An 18,219-nucleotide genomic window follows, 5' to 3' on the forward strand; every position below is an offset into this window, starting at 1 on the left:
AGGCAAATGGTGGTCACACCAAATACTGACTGGTTTTCGTACCCCCCCTGACCATCCTGGTCCCCCCCAATACAGTAAAACTGCACATTTTAGAGTGGCCTTTTATTATGGCTGTAATGACATGAAGGGGTGCTGCCCTGGAACAGCACTGTCACTTTAAATGTGGGAACCCATTCAGCGGAGAAATAATGCCAGGACACAAATGAATAGGGTAAAGCAAGAATCATATATATTTACAGGGAACCAAAGGAGAAAGCAAAACAATATATATATACACAGACAAGGCCACAACATATATACAGTAAATCAAAAATAAGCACGAATCGTCCAGGTAACAAATACTGAAAGTCCTTTGGTAAGGGCAGGATTGTGCAGCTACCACGAGTATAAGGTAGGGCACAAATCCAGAGTCACAAGTCTAATGTAGTGACATCAAGATCAAAAAGTAGAATAAATGAACAAGTCTGCAGGGACAGGACCACTGGTAGATAAGCCGGGACCACAGAACCAGAACACAGGGTCAGAGGACACAGCAACGAAGGACCAGGAGGACACAGCAACGAAGGACCAGGAGGACACAATAACGCAGGATCAGGAGGACACAATAACGCAGGATCAGGAGGACACAGGATGAAGACCAGTAGACGCAGTACACAGGACCAAGTTGCAGTATGCAGGAGCCAAGAGCCAGGAGCAAGGAGCAAGAAACACAGGAAACCAGGGAAACAGGAAACAAAAGGCAATGATCTGGCAAGGAGTGAGGGGAGAACCCAAACTAAATAGGTGCTAAACAAGGACCAGGTGAAGTGCTTAACCCCTTCAGGACGGAGTCAATAGTGCACGTTCTGATCAAAACAAAACGTAAACAAAAACTGGAATTTGCGCTATATGTCTGTTCACCCGTAGTTCCCCTCTTTCAAATTATATGCACCCACACTTATTATATATCATTTTGTTCAGGAGAAACAGGGCTTTAATCTATCATTAACTATTCATATATGGAACATCATTTATTATGAATAAAAGTAAAAAAAATGTGAGAAAATAAGATTTTTTTTTAAATTTGCATTTCCGTCTGACATTTTAACTGTGATGTCATAATACTGTTAGGTTTTACTGCAAAAAAATGCACATATTTGTAATCAGCGATGTCTCACGAGTACAACAGTACCCCCCATTAACAGGTTTTATGTTGTTTTGGAAAGTTACAGGGTCAAATATAGAACATTACATTTTCAAATTGAAATTTGCCAGATTGGTAATGTTACCTTTGAGACGGTGTGGTAGCCCAGGAATGAGAATTACCCCCATAATGGCATACCATTTGAAAAAGTAGACAAGCCAAGGTATTGAAAGTGGGGTATGTTTAGTCTTTTTTAGTAGCCACTTAGTCACAAACACTGGCCAAAGTTAGCGTTCATATTTGTTTTTGTGTGAAAAAAGCAAAAAACGAATATTTGGCCAGTGTTTGTGACTAAGTGGCTACTAAGAAAGACTGGACATACCCCACTTGCAATACCTCGGGTTGTCTACTTTTGCAAATGGTATGCCATCATGGGGGTAATTCTCATTCCTGGGCTACCATACGCTCTCAAAGGCAACATAACCAATCTGGCAAATTTCAATGTGAAAAAAATGAAATGCAAGCCTTATATGTGACTCTCTAACTTTCCAAAACACCATAAAACCTGTATATGGGGGGTACTGTTATTCTCGGGAGACTTCACTAAACACAAATATTAGTGTTTTAAAACAGTAAAACATATTACAACAATGATATAGTCCATAAAAGTGCCGTTCGTTTGTAAAAAATGCAAAAAACTTCACTTTTACTTAAAATATCATCGTTGTAATACAATTTACCAGTTTGAAACACGAATATTTGAGTTCAGCGAAGTCTCCCGAGTAAAACAGTACCCCCTATGTACAGGTTTTATGGTGTCTTGGAGAGTTACAGGGTCAAATATAGTGCTTGCAAATTAAATTCTCTGCACTTTCTCCCTGTGTTGTCAGGCATGTCAATCAAATTTTAATTAATCAAATCACATAATTACGTTAAAAGATTATTTAAATATACATGTAGAATTTTAATATATATGCATTTATAGGTATTTAAATTCTACGTGTATACTAATGTAATCTTTTATGTAATTATATGTATTTATCTATATATATATATTTGCGGTTATTTGTATTTTATATATATATATATATATATATATATATATATATATAGATATATATAGAATGTCATTCTAAGTGTATTTTGTTACCGATATATATATATATTAATAACAAAATACAGTTAGAATGAAATTACATATGCATATATAATTTATATTAAATTTTGTTTCAATATTTTATTTATTTATTTTATTATTTTATTTATTTATTATTTTAATTATACGTATTTATATATAATATATATATGTACATCTATTATATATATAATATATATACATATTATATATATGTAACGTCATTCTAAGTGTATTTTAATATTAATATATATACTCATATTAATATTAAAATACACTTTGTATGACGTTACATATATATAATATGTATATATATTATATATATAATATATATACATATTATATATATATAAAAATATATTTAATTTATTTTTACACTTGTCTTTTATTTATTTTTTATACTTCCCACCAGCAGGGGGACTGTCTGATATTTCAAACAGTCCCCCTGCTGGCATATCCACAGCCAGCTATAGGGGGCCATGTGATCGCTCTTTGAGAGCGATCACATGGCCCCCGGGGGCCTGATTTGCCGTGGGAGGGCTGCCTGGGCTGTGAGACAGTCCTCCCGAAGCGGATCGCGGCGGAGGTAAGTATAACTTACCTCCTGGGGCTGCAAGCCGTTACGGCGTGCTATGCCGTCATAACGGCGTTAAAGCCCACTTAACCCGTGACGGCATAGCACGCCGTAACGGCGTTAAGGGGTTAATGAAAAGAAATCAGGAACAGTGCCAAACAGAAACAGTGGTGAGTATGAGTACTGCACGAGGGCAAATCAGCTAAGCAGTGTCATGACAATGGCCAACCTAAGGCACACCTGTGCAATAATCATGCTGTCTAATCAGCATCTTGATATGCCACACCTGTGAGGTGGATGGATTATCTTGGCAAAGGAGAAGTGCTCACTGACACAGATTTAGACAGGTTTGTGAACAATATTTGAGAGAAATGGGCTTTTTGTGTACATAGAAAAAGTCTTAGATCTTTTAGTTCAGCTCATAAAAAATGGGAGCAAAAACAAGTGTTGCATTTATAATTTTGTTCAGTGTGTGTGTGTATATATATATATATATATATATATATATATATATATATATATATATATTTACTGCTCTTCCTCTTTTTCTTAGTTTTTTCTCACATGAGGAGTGGACCAAATGGCTTGCAAAGTGTTGCTATCAGTGTACTTCAAAATATAAACATAACATTATATATTATGTATTTATTGTGCATTACACTGATTTACATTCCCTTTGTGGTTTGTTGAATTTTGCTGAATATTTTTCAAGGACTATACTTGGACAAGCCAAACCGTCAAATGAAAGATTGTCAGAGGTCCCAAATTAATTACCATTTTCTTAAAAAAAAAAAAATGGTTAGGCTGAACCAAATTAGTCTGCTGTTAGCAAGTCTAGTATTGACTGATCATGGGGATTACAACACATAATTTGGGTTCAACCATTTGTGCACCTGAAGGCTGATCTCTGCAAATGGTTAACACTACTAATATTATGGAAGACACCAAACCCAAACGAGATACAAAAACAAATGATATAAATACGTACACACACACACAAATACTCTCTTTCTCTCTCTGTTATATTTAAAGAGAAGAATGAATCTTACAAGTTAAACATATCTTCATTTTGTATAATAAAGTGTGGTGGAAGGTGTTACATCTGAACATTGTTACACAAACTATATCCTAAAATCATCGTTTATTCACTAAATTCTCAAAACTCAAATTCCAGGCCAAAATAGTTAAACATAAAAAAATAATATCCAACTCTATCTTTCCATCTCAAATATTTCAGCTTACAATTTGCAAGTGAATGTCTGACAATTCCCCAGCTAGTGAATATTCCTGTCTATGTTACATATACTCATCTCACTTCTTTGAAATGTTTAAAATGTAGCAAGATTACAGTTTCATACTTACATCATTACTTGGAGTACATTTATTTTCTTCTGGACTAGCACATACTGGTGGAAACACTGGAAGGAAAAAGCAAATGAGAGAACATTTTGGCACATTGTGTCAGCCTTCACTTTGTATTGATCAGTACGCTTGGATACATTTATAAAATCCAATGTCTCAGTTTAATGACAGTATATACATGTGCATTATATAATATATATTATGCCTGCTATCACTCATTGAAGGCTGACATGACAGGAATGTCAAAATAAAAATATCCTAGTCCTTATGGAATTAAAACCCTTCTCAGTCCAAATGGAGGAAATTCCTCATATGTGCTTCAGGAGCTGTCCATACATAGCTTGGCTTTCCTGAATAAAATATAAGCAACATATTCTTTAAATTAGAGCTTTATTAATCTACTCTATTCTGCCCAGGGAACTCTACAGCTAATGTGCATGGGTGACAGATAACGCACTCACTGTGGCTTGTAAGCTGACTTTTCATGACAGACAGAGGTCAATCCTCGTACATTCATTGGTTGATTCCACAGGTGTAACAGTCACCTGGGGACTTATGGAACAGTTTACCAGGAGTTGGAGCCCAGTTGCAGGAGATGGCACAAGGAGGAGACAAAATCCAAAATAACAGTACAGATAAAGGGGTATTCCAAAGGCAGGGACAGACGAGAAGCAGAAGTCAGGGCTGGCAGCGGAGTAACGTAGTCGGTAAAGCAGGCAGAGGTCAGAGTCCAGGAAATCAGTCAGTAGTGCAGCAAAGATCCAGCAGGAAACACCAAACATGCAAAATGACCAGATCCTAGGTTTCAAGCAGGGCTGGCTTTTACAGCCTGCTAATTAGATGCAGCTGACCCTAATTGGAAAAGGGTTGCAGGTGGATCAGTGCTGCTTAATACAGGCAAAGGGTCAGGAAGCAGAAACAATGCAAACAGAAACTGATGTCATGGCAGAGAACCTGACTGGGATGCTGGAGCTGTGAGTTCTAATCCAGCCAGGTCTCTTAAAGGGGCAGCTATGCCTTGCTGTCTGCAGGGCTCGCGCTGTGCCATGATAACAGGACAGCACCACCTCCTGAGATACTTGTGTTAAATGTTGGCTCCCTAGAAGTGTTCTCTGACTTTCACAAGCAGCTGACTCAGCAGCTTAGTGTAAATTGCAACCCAGAGGTGTGCTCTAGTTTCTTGCTTTTGTCACGCTCCTGAACCGTCCAAGCTCAATTGGAAATCAGAGTCTCCCTCTCTTAAGTCACATCTGAAGGTGTTCTGGCAGTGAGAAGTCTTGGAAGAAGAAAACAGTAATCTGGAATGTAGGTTGCAGGAGGTCACAGAAACAGATTCAGTGGCACACAATTGTGGCACTAATGATATTAATAGAAAGTAGGTCCAGGCACTCCAAGTTTCTTCAAAAAGGCAAATTTATTGAAAACTGAATTTACAACGTTTCGACCTTCACAGAGACCTTTTGAGCTTGACATAGGCCTCTGTGAAGGCAGAAACTTTGCAAATTCAGTTTTCAATATATCTGCCTCTTTGAAGAAACCTTGAGTGCCTGGACCTGCTTTCTACTAATATCTACTAAATTGGGTTTTGCCAACCCGGTCTTTGCTGCACCCGGTTTTCACTGTGAGAGTGCGGTATTCTTTATGTTTGAACTAATGATAGTAATGACCTCAGCCATCTGTCTGCTTAACTAATGGAGAAAAAAAACAAAACTGTGCACAATCCTGAACATTAATCACATCACACCCAGCCCTGCACACTATATTTACACACAGAGATCCCAAGACACACACACATGAAACTTTTTTTAACTTAATGTTTTAAACTACACAAATGAACAACAGTGGGCAACAGGGAATATGTGCTGTAAGGCTGACGTTGATTGTACAATAAGAGGCAAGGCCTTGTATTGGTACCATGCCTAGGGGCCTATGTAGATTTATACCAAGGGTTTATCTCGTTGATCATTGCATATTCTCAGTCATTGATATGGTTGACTGAAGTAAAGACACAAGTGTCTCAATATGAAAGTCACCATAACCTGCCCATGCCATGTACCTCTAGTGCTGCATTTTGCACAGTTCATCTAAATATATTAAACTGTCAATTCTAAGGACAAACAGAAGAGAAGCTCAGTTTCAGTTTGTACCCACCTTCACATTGTTCTGGCTGATTCTTTTTTGGACAGAATTGAGTTGTGGATGTTGGACGATACTGTCTTTTACATTTGCAGTAGTAACCACCATCCGTGTTTATGCATGTTGCACGAGTACTGCACCTGTTCATTTTGTTGCATTCATTCACATCTGGAAGCAGAATGAAGGCTCCATTGTCAATGTTTAATATATATATATATATATATATATATATATATATATATATATAATTATTATTTTTTATGTCATAATGAGCATGTTGTTGGTTATGCATCAAAAGGAGACACTTCAGTCATTGGATTTGGGCAAAAGTGTAATATGAACTCAATAAATTAAAGAATCGTGGTGTGCCTATATAATGCAATTCATGGCAAGCACGGATTTAAAAACGTAACAGTGCCAATGTAAAAGAAAAGTGAAATCTCTAAATCTAATCACAAATGGAAATAATTGGGGTCGCGATTGTGCGTTTGACAAAATTAACAGAAATATTTTGTTGCAGATATAACATCTTCCAGTGAAATTGTACATTTGATGTTATCGCAAACAAATTGGCATTTGTAAGATTTTGAACTAGAATTGCATGTGTTATATTTTCTTATGTTAAGCCTTTGGAAGCACATAAAGTTCTTAGTAAGTAACCCCCACAGCAAACCAGCTAGAACTGTTTGTATGCTTTGCCTTCAAGTTCTGCATCAGGTCCTAGTTCACTCGCTATTGTTTACCTACCTGTAATCTAAATATTATACTGTATTTAAACGTTTAAACTTTTTGTGTTTATTTAAATAAGGCAGTATTCCTTCCCACCTAATCAAGAATCTAGTTTTTTGTTGGTCCATCAAGAAGTGTTACTGCTGGGTTGTACTTCAGAGAGAGTCAGCACAGCTAATCAAAGAGGTGGGTCATCCTAAATTATTTTATTCAGGCCACCAGAAACATGCAAGCAGACTTGGAAAAGGAGAAAGTGATTAATCTTTAAGAACGATTGGACATGGGTAGACATGTCTACTAATGGAGTTACCTGAATACATCAAGGTTCCTACTGATTTAAGATGTGGTAGAACTTACCTCTGCAGATCATGATCCCTGGTTTCGTACATTTATAATATCCTTTCAAGCAGCGACACTTTGCAATATTTAAACAGGTCTCATTTTTTGGACAGACAATGCCAGGACTACACAGATGTTCATCTGTAGAGACAAAACATTGAAATATGAAAATATACTCTTGTATAACCTGATATAAGAAATTACTCTACAAGGCAACAGAATCACAATAAATTTACCAGTCTCATTCCTGCCATGTGCAGTATAAAACAACAAAGGACAAGTCTAACATTGATTAGGCTATACACATCACAAAACTGGCACAAATCTCAAATATCTTTCAAACTAATCACAGGTGTCTGAGGCACATATTCTAATCCATATATAGTGAACTCAATAAGGTCCCAGCCCACAGTGCTTCAACCATGGCTGCATGTATACACTCTGGCATGTTTAAATCTTTAGATGAGAGAGAACTTAACTTGTCACTGTCACTTGTGGGGTCTTTACAGTTGTTTGCATAGATCCGCAAGGTCGCATGTCAGCTTGCATGCTGGGGTAGGCAAAGAAATTTATGTTTCTTATTTCTCCCTCCTCTGTGCTGTCATCTAATTATTGCAATGCCACTTCAGATAATGGCAACTCACTTGCCAAGAAGCTTGTTGCATCATATATTTGTACATATACAAGTACAGAATACAAAGCAGGGTCTATGAGCCCAAGACTGTGGGAACCTCCACAGACAATCCAGCTTTTGTAAAACATAAGGATTTATGATGTATCATGCGAGAAGCTGCATGTTTAGGATGTGGCAATGGACAGATAAGGTAAATGCCGGTTGGGTCACTAAATGTGATAGTACCATACAAGAGGAATCTTCTGAAATCCAAAAGTATCTACACATGAGTTGATATTTCTAAAGACTGACCAAATCCACCCTGCAATCTTGAAGGAGGATTTAACAATCTGAGCGACTGAAAACCTAGAAACGTGAGCCAGAGATGAAGCCCTTGGAGAAAGTGCAGCTTAGGGAATAGGGCCCTGACAGGGCTAGGAGGCGGGCTAGGGGCGGGAGCAGTAGTGGGGATTGTTAGTGTTTGGGGTTGGCTGATATAAAGGGTCAGTCAGTTTATGATTCCTCACTTTAATTTCTTACCTTGCAGAGTTGGTCCCTCCCTCCCTTTTCTGGCCTTTTTCCCCCACTTGGTCACAGTGGCGGGGTGGGTAAGGAACATTAAGGAAAAATGGGTCTTAGTTAATATAGGAGTAAGGGAAGTTAGTTGATTGGTTAAAAGGGTGCACTGTTCGTACATGTTTTGCTATGTTTCAAGTCCGTTGGTGGCTCAGAATCTCGGTGGTGTGGGGGCTATCTGGGTATACCCCTACCAGGTGAAATTGATCAATGTTGGCACTTTACATGTTATATTTATATGGTTGTTATATATTGAGAAATGTGTTATGTTGTGGGTCACTGCCTTGATTTAAATATGGTAGAGATGATCTAATGTTGGGGGTGTGGAAGGTAATGACCTTTATATATATAATTGTTAATCATAACTAAGTTATTATTATCTTTATTATCATTAAAGCCATTGACAGTGTTGACCCATACCCATGAGTGTCGGTGTCTTATTGGGTGGGTTGGGTTTAGGTTCATGTATCCCTCCCCTGCCCATATGGCGACTATGCACCTGTCATGCAACGTGATAGATTTTGAAATGCAGGGTGTATTATGTAGATTGGTTTAGGCTCTTAGAGGGTAATCCTTTTACAGAATGACTCGAAATGTACACATAGAGAAGTCCCCAATGAGGGAAATATTAGGTTGTTTGAGGTTTTCAGTTAATTAAGTGTTCCAAACAAAAATGATTTGATGTCAGAAATGCTCTGGTTGCAAATGTAGAACTAAAACTTTATAATTTATGTTATCCCATTTCAGTGTTTTGAGATTTGAGCTCATAAACTTAAGGTTTAATCATGCAAAGGCTTTAGTTTTCAGTTTTTCAACCCACGAGGTGCAACCACATCTCTTCAGTCTGGCCATAGTTCTACAAAGTGAGTAACTACTTACCAATGGGTACAATTTCTCTAGGGCATGTCATGTTTTGGTGGCCAGTCACAGTGTTCCTGGCCTCTGAAACAAAGAAATAAATAATTAATAGTCATTTTAATCTTGCTGATAGAGAGTAAATAATGATGACATTTTGGCTTTATAAAAATATGAAAATTTTCTTTAATACATTTAATTTTATTTAATGAAGTTGGGGAGAGTTCAATAAATTATGAGGATATTTGCTGGGGCTCATGCACTTCCAGATATACTTAAGAGAAAGAAATTAAAAAATGTATTGGATGTGAGTTGGCTTGATTGACATCAAAGTACACCTACAGCTGCCCTTGCACCTTTAACCTACATGGTGAACTACAAACTGGAAGAAGCAAATTATGTGAAAACAATTCATACATTGCTTAGTAAATAATTCACAAACAATTCCCAAATAAATCATCCTCCAAAAAAATCAATAAAATATTTTTTCAGTCTGGGTGATCAAGCTTTCAGCAGGTAAACCGTGAAAAATTAAAACATAAATACAAGTTAAGCAGAGGCCACTATAAAATCAGTATGGCTCCCTTATAATCACATCTTTGGTAACATTGTAAGGGTTAGTAAATTAGTTAGGAAAGTAATAAAGTGAGTTTGCAGGACATTGAAATGTTAACTTGGAGATTAGTTTTGGACCAAACTGCAAGTTGTCCGAATGTGGACTTTTATGGTGTTCAGCAGAATTCCTGAATTCCGAGCATAAATATACCGAACTATGGAGTAAAATTTTATTCACAGATCAAGAGAAAAGAAGAGTCATAGAGGGAATAACAAGTAGAGCAGTACAGAATCATATTGATTGTAGCGGAGAGCTGGTATTTCCCAGGTTATCTCCACTAAAGATCCCAGTGAGGCTCAGGAACAAGTAATACAATCCCATATAACAATAATTCCAGCAAGCAGGGTGATCCACGAATATCCGAATATAGATCCCAATGACTGGACGACACACAGCATAAGGAGCAGAACTGAACTTTTAATCACACAACCTTCTTTTAAAGCTTTCTCCCATGCAAGGGAGGGATTCACATTAATTTGTACAGTATCCAATAGTGTAACTGTTACCTCCCACACGTCTCCTCCCCTCAGTGTGACACATTATCCACTTATTCATACTGCAGTTTTACCCGATTTCTAGATGTACCCCAAAACAGTCAGGTATAATTATATAATGGGTACTCCCTGGTAGTCCTGATCTGGGTGACCAACATATCCAAAATTCACCCTGATCGGACCAGGCGTTCGGGAGTTAGGTGGAAGAGGTAATTTGACCGACCGCACACGAGGTAGTATCCGCTAAAGGCTCCATGTGTTTTGGCCTTGCGGTCGGTCTCTATTCGGGAGATAAAACACATAGAAATACTTGCCATCCAAAGTTAAATTGGTATTCGCATGAATTCCCTTGTTCGGTATATTTATTTTACCTAACGAGGGCCTGGTTGGCCCCTCCGTTCGGGAGTTACGGAGCTCTGGAGGTCTCAGCGGTGTTCGGGTAATTGAGTGTCTGATTTGAGTTCCAGACACTCGACGACCAAACACCGCTGAGATTTTCTTGCGTAAGATGGCCATCGCCGCGCGGTTCGTATGCCAAACGCGACCACCCAGATATATACAAAGTACCGATAGCATGGTCAATTAGATTGCGGTTACAGAGTGTGAAAGCTTAACGAGGTACACACTTCTCTCTGGGGTGGTCTGATGGTTCGGTATTTTTCATTCGTATGGAATGAAAACTACCGAACAACCAGACGAATGCTACATACAATACATCTATACAGGGGAATAATCACACGAAAAATTTTTTTAAAATGAATTTTGAGGACAGCCCAATGCCATCCGCTACATTGATATATTATATATTGAATATATCTATTGAGCAACTGGCTCTACCAATTTTACTGTTGACCTTCATTACCGGCTGCCATTAACCCAAAAATCTTAACACCAACCTCTGGCCTGATGTAAATAAGGTAACAACAGCTGCAAGCTTATACATCCTATAGAATACATAGGCCAGTCACTACTTGCCTGCCACTATTGGCCAAACAGGGTGAAGTGTTCATACTCAGGTGTGTGTTTCTGTGCAAACCTACAAGTAACTAATATGTGAATGATTCCAACAAGGTTGGAAATTTGGTGGTAATTTGTTGAGGCTACAAACTACTAATTGTTGCTACAATATTTGCTAGATTATAAAATGAGTTTTTTTTTCAGAAATAAGCTTATGAGGAAATTACCTTGTCTTATACTCAAGCTCATCTTATAATCGAGACTTACCGGTATAATATATAAATGGTATATACTGTATAAACTGTTATAAGACTTCACGTCCACCCTATATTAAGTGCTGCTCCTGCCTGATGGGCTATATTGGAGCAGTAGCAAGCTAGCAGCCGGCACCGAGGAGTGCGATGTGCGTGCAATGACTGCTCCCAAATTGGTGAGTATTAACCCTCTGCAGCACAAGGCCACGTGTGTTTGTGTGTGTGTGCATGTATGTGCATGTGTGTCATTCTGTTTTATTGTGTATCTGCATGTGTGTCATTATGTGTGACTTTGTATCTGCAAGTGTGTCAGTGTGTGTGTGTGTGTGTGTGTCTGTGTATCTGTATGTCCTAGGGTGTATTTGATTTTTTTCCCCATAGGGTAGTCTTATATTCAGGCCTTTAATTTTTCTTTTAAACAAGATTCAAAATTTGGGGGGGTTATCTTATATTCAGGGTCAATCGAACAAATAGGGCTTATGGCAGCTATATACCAACAAGGTTGTAAGCAACACTCATGTGATGCCATGGGTAATACGCCCATGATCAATATATGCAGCTCTGCTGGGGATAGGTATTGAGAAGGTTAATGCAAACTGGATTTATGCAGTTTGAATTTAACAGTTGACAATGACAGCCAAAGCTAGACCGGGGGCTTTTCAAGATCCGATTTGGGGCTCCATTCTCTGTCAGTCTGCCTACAGCTTCATGTTCTCGTGTAATTGCAGCAAAATGTTATTTTATGGTCTGAATTGGCACCTTCTCTTATACACAGCTACTTCCCTTTTTCTGTCATGCAGCATAGGGGTATTACTGCCTGATAAATTGCCATAAATTTTCATTGTGTATATGTGTGTGCAGGTCCGCCTTCAGGGGGTGACAACCATAACGGTTGTCACGGGCCCGGCGGCCCTGGGGGGCCCGGCCATCCGGGCCCCATGTGGAGCGGCAAAACTGCCGCAGGTGCATCTGCACCAGGGCCCATCAGGTGGCCCAAGCATTTAGGGCCACCCGATGGCCCCATATCTTCAGGGGCCCGGTCAGCGCTGCGGCCGGGTAATTGCGCGACCGAGCCCCTTTACAAAAAAAAAAAATTGCGGCTACACCGCAAGGGCTGCTGGGAGGAAGTGACGGCCAGTCACTTCCTCCCAGCTTACTGCGCGCGGGAGGAGACCGGAGGGAGAGGAAAAAGGACAGAAGAGAGGAGAGGCATCTGCTCACTCCCATCATCCCCAGCCACCCTCCTGCAACTTAAAGGTAAGAGGAGGGTGACTGATAAATGAGGTGTGTGTGTGTGTGTATGTGTCTGCATATATGTATGTATGTCTGTGTGTATGTCAGTATGTGTATGTATGCCTGTGTGTATGTCAGTATGTGTGTGTGTCTGTGTGTGTGTGTCTGTGTGTATGTCTGTGTGTATGTCTGTGTGTATGTCAGTATGTCTGTGTGTGTGTCTGTGTGTATGTCAGTATGTATCTCTGTGTGTATGTATGTGTGTATGTCTGTATGTGTGTCAGTATGTATCTCTGTGTGTATGTCTGTGTGTATGGCTGTATGTGTGTGTATGTATGTCTGTGTGTATGTCAGTATGTATCTCTGTGTGTATGTCTGTGCGTATGTATGTGTGTATGTCTGTGTGTGTGTATGTCTGTGTGTATGTCAGTATGTATGTCTGTGTGTATGTCAGTATGTGTGTGTGTGTATGTATGTCTGTGTGTATGTCAATATGTATGTATGTATGTATGTGTATGTATGTCTGTGTGTATGTCAGTATGTATGTCTGTGTGTGTATGTATGTATGTATGTATGTGTATGTATGTCGGTGTATGTATGTCTGTGTGTATGTCAGTATGTATGTCTACATGTGTATTTATGTCTGTGTGTATGCAGTATGTGTGTATGTCTGTGTGTCTGTGTATGTATGTCTGTGTATGTATGTGTGTGTCTGTATGTGTGTGTGTATGTATGTCTGTGTGTATGTATGTCTGTATGTGTATGTATGTCTGTGTGTATGTCAGTATGTGTGTATGTCTGTGTGTATGTCTGTGTATATCTGTGTATGTATGTCTATGTGTATGTCTGTGTGTATGTGTATGTATGTGTCTGTCTGTGTGTATGTCTGTCTGTGTATATGCCTGTGTGTATGTATGTCTGTGTGTATGTCAGTGTGTGTGTGTATGTATGTCTGTGTGTATGTCAGTATGTCAGTATGTGTGTCTGTATGTGTATGTATGTCTTTATGTGTGTGTATGTCAGTATGTGTGTGTATGTATGTATGTATGTATGTATGTCTGTGTGTATGTCAGTATGTATGTGTGTATGTATGTCTATGTGTATGTGTGTATGTATGTATATATCTGTCAGTATGCATGTATGTCTGTGAGTGTGTATGTCAGTTAGTGATGTCCCGAACGGTTCGCTGGCGAATAGTTCCTGGCAAACATAGCGTGTTCGCGTTCGCCACGGATGGCGAACATATGCAATGTTCGGTCCGCCCCCTATTATTTTTTTGTTTGTGGCCAAATTTACTAATACTAAGTAAAAATTACTTAGTATTAGTAAATTGTGCACCTACTCGCAATACCGGGGCATGTCTACTAAACAGTGAGCAGCCTGAGGCTGCTCACTGTTAAAAAAAAAAAAGGGGTGGGGGGCCCAAAGTAAAAAAAGGGGGGAGGACAATAGGTCCTGAGCGGTGGGTGGGGGCCCTAAATACCAATACCTAAATACCAATAGGACCTATTGTCCTCCCCCCCGGCCCCCACCCCTGAGCGGCAGGTGGGGGCCCTAAATACCAATGGGGGAGCTATTGTCATCCCCCCCGGCCCCCACCCCTGAGCGGCAGGTGGGGGCCCTAAATACCAATGGGGGGACCTATTGTCCTCCCCCCCCCTTTACAAAAAAATTGAACTTTCCCACGCTGTGTAAAATGACACAGAGCACTGTGATTGGATGGATTTCAAGCCATCCAATCACAGTGCTCTGTGTCATTTTACACAGCGTGGGAAAGTTCTTTGGAATTTTCCCACGCTGTGTAAAATGACAAAGAGCACTCTTATTGGTGGGCTTGGAATCTAACCAGAGTGCTCTGTGTCATTTTACACAGCGTGGGAAAGTTCTTTAGAATTTTCCCACGCTGTGTAAAATGACAAAGAGCACTCTGATTGGCTTAAACCAGCCAATCAGAGTGTTCTTAGCCTAATTGCAGGGCGTGGCAAGGCTTTAAAAGCCTTCCCCCGCCCTGCAGAGCTCAATCTGCGCGGAGCCCTCCATGGGTGAAGATGGATTATTTTTTTTTGGCTCGTCGGTTCTTATGGCTTTTTATTTGCCCTTTTTTGGGGCTGAAAAAAGAAGATTTTAGAAAAAAAGAAGATTTTATTCCCCCCTCACTATTTTTTAGGGTGAGGGGGGTAGGTAGGGGGTAACTTCTTTTGGGGTGGGGGGTGGGTGACTAGGGGCTTGGGGACCCCTAGTCACCTTTGATTGGGGGGGGGGGATTTTTATTTTGGGCCCCCACCCACCACACAGGGGTGGGGGCTGTGGGGGACAGTAGGTCCCCCCCTTATTGTTTTTTTTGGGCCCCCACCCACCGCTCAGGGGTGGGGGCCAGGGGGGAGGACAGTAGGTCCCCCCTCATTATTTTTATGGCCCCCACCCACCTAGCAGGGGTGGGGGCCAGGGGGGAGGACAGTAGGTCCCCCCCTCATTATTTTTTTGGCCCCCACCCACCGCGCAGGGGTGGGGGCCAGGGGAGGACAGTAGGTCCTCCCCCATTGTGATTTATGGCCCCCACCCACCGCGCAGGGGTGGGGGCCGGGGGGGAGGACAGTAGGTCCCCCCCTCATTATTTTTATGGCCCCCACCCACCGCGCAGTGGTGGGGCCCGGGGGAGGACAGTAGGTCCCTCCTCATTATTTTTATGACCCCCAACCACTGCGCAGGGGTGGGGGCCAGGGGGGAGGACAGTAGGTCCCCCCCTCATTATTTTTATGGCCCCCACCCACCGCGCAGGGGTGGGGGCAGGGGGAGGACAGTAGGTCCCCCATTGTGATTTATGGCCCCCACCAACCGCGCAGGGGTGGGGGCCAGGGCGGAGGACAGTAGGTCCCCCCCTCATTATTTTTATGGCCCCTACCCACCGCGCAGTGTGTATCAGGGATTCTTAGGATAGGTGTCAATCCATATCTGCCAAGTGACCCTATGTAGGGGGAACAATCCCTATTCTGCTCTGTGTCAGTGTGTATCAGGGATCCTTAGCATAGGTGTCTTTCCATATCTGCCAAGTGACCCTATGTAGGGGGAACAGTCCCTATTCTGCTCTGTTTCAGTGTGTATCAGGGATCCTTAGGATAGGTGTCAATCCATATCTGCCAAGTGACCCTATGTAGCGGAACAGTCCCTATTCTGCTCTGTGTCCGTGTGTATCAGGGATCCTTAGGATAGGTGTCAATCCATATCTGCCAAGTGACCCTATGTAGGAGGAACAGTCCCTATTCTGCTCTGTGTCAGTGTGTGGGGGTAGTATCTGCAGTAATAAAGAGTGTCTGGATGGAGTATCTGCAGTAACACAGGGTGTCTGGAGGGAGTATCTGCAGTAACACAGGGTGTCTGGAGGAAGTATCTGCAGTAACACAGAGTGTCTGGGGGGAGTATCTGCAGTAACACAGAGTGTCTGGAGGGAGTATTTGCAGTAACACAGAGTGTCTGGAGGGAGTATCTGCAGTAACACAGAGTGTCTGGGGGGAGTATCTGCAGTAACACAGAGTGTCTGGAGGGAGTATCTGCAGTAACAAAGAGTGTCTGGAGGGAGTATCTGCAGTAACACAGAGTGTCTGGGGGGAGTATCTGCAGTAACACGGAGTGTCTGCAGGGAGTATCTGCAGTAACACAGTGTCTGGGGGGAGTATCTGCAGTAACACAGAGTGTCTGGAGGGAGTATCTGCAGTAACACAGAGTGTCTGGAGGAAGTATCTGCAGTATCACAGAGTGTCTGGGGGAGTATCTGCAGTAACACAGGGTGTCTGGAGGGAGTATCTGCAGTAACACAGAGTGTCTGGGGGAGTATCTGCAGTAACACAGAGTGTCTGGGGGGAGTATCTGCAGTAACACAGAGTGTCTGGAGGGAGTATCTGCAGTAACACAGAGTGTCTGGGTGGAGTATCTGCAGTAACACAGAGTGTCTGCAGGGAGTATCTGCAGTAACACATAGTGTCTGGGGGGAGTATCTGCAGTAACACAGAGTGTCTGGAGGGAGTATCTGCAGTAACACAGAGTGTCTGGAGGAAGTATCTGCAGTAACACAGAGTGTCTGGGGGGAGTATCTGCAGTAACACAGAGTGTCTGGAGGGAGTATATGCAGTAACACAGAGTGTCTGGGGGGAGTATTTGCAGTAACACAGAGTGTCTGGAGGGAGTATCTGCTGTAGCACAGAGTGTCTGGAGGGAGTATCTGCAGTAACACAGAGTGTCTGGGGGGAGTATCTGCAGTAATACAGAGTGTCTGGGTGGAGTATCTGCAGTAACACAGAGTGTCTGCAGGGAGTATCTGCAGTAACACATAGTGTCTGGGGGGAGTATCTGCAGTAACACAGAGTGTCTGGAGGGAGTATCTGCAGTAACACAGAGTGTCTGGAGGAAGTATCTGCAGTAACACAGAGTGTCTGGGGGGAGTATCTGCAGTAACACAGAGTGTCTGGAGGGAGTATCTGCAGTAACACAGAGTGTCTGGAGGGAGTATCTGCAGTAACACAGAGTGTCTGGGGGGAGTATCTGCAGTAATACAGAGTGTCTGGGTGGAGTATCTGCTTATAACATTTATATGCACTGAAAAAAAAATTGAAAAAAAATAAAAATGAATGCAGCTTTCGAATTAATCTTAAATGGATGCTGTGGGAGGGTCTGGAAGGGAGGTGGGAGGGTCTGGAAGGGAGGGTCTGCTGCTGATTGGCTGGAATTTGTCTGCTGAATGTGAGGTACAGGGTCAAAGTTTACTCAATGATGATGAATAGGGGGTGGACCGAACATCGCATATGTTCGCCCGCCGCCACGAACGCGAACACGCTATGTTCGCCAGGAACTATTCGTCAGCGAACCGTCCGGGACATCACTAGCTTGCATTTAACAAAAAAAAATTTTGGGACTGTAATATAATAGCAGTTTCCTTCACTAGTGTGCGTTTCAGGGCCTGCCAGGGCACAGTGTCACACCAGTGCAACTCATATCTGGTGTAACAGTAGTGTACATTTAAAAAAAAAAAATAAAAAAAAATTTGGACTGTAATAGATTGAATAGCAGTTAGTTGTCTGGCAGCGTGTGTATCAGGCTCACAGCGTATACTGTGCCCACTTGCCCAGTGCAACCACTCACTCACTGGTGTCCCAATAGCTTGCATTTAAAAAAAACAAAACATTTTGGACTGTGATATAATAGCAGTCAGTTTCCTTTCCTTCACAAGTG

General features: G+C 41.5%; 1 protein-coding gene across 1 annotated transcript in view; it reads right to left on the reverse strand.

Annotated features, from left to right (window-relative positions):
- The window catches only part of LOC134603354 (adhesion G protein-coupled receptor E1-like), a 152,376-nt gene that overhangs the window by 96,206 nt on the left and 37,951 nt on the right, over positions 1-18,219 (reverse strand). Inside the window, exons 2-5 of the mRNA XM_063449226.1 lie at positions 9,467-9,529; positions 7,417-7,539; positions 6,346-6,498; positions 4,195-4,250 (exon numbers count right to left, since the gene is read on the reverse strand). Of these exons, the coding sequence (XP_063305296.1) occupies positions 4,195-4,250; positions 6,346-6,498; positions 7,417-7,539; positions 9,467-9,529 (395 nt within the window). The remainder of the gene's footprint in view (positions 1-4,194; positions 4,251-6,345; positions 6,499-7,416; positions 7,540-9,466; positions 9,530-18,219) is intronic.

The sequence above is a fragment of the Pelobates fuscus genome, chromosome 3 (genome assembly GCF_036172605.1).
Source record: "Pelobates fuscus isolate aPelFus1 chromosome 3, aPelFus1.pri, whole genome shotgun sequence".
NCBI lineage: Eukaryota > Metazoa > Chordata > Amphibia > Anura > Pelobatidae > Pelobates > Pelobates fuscus.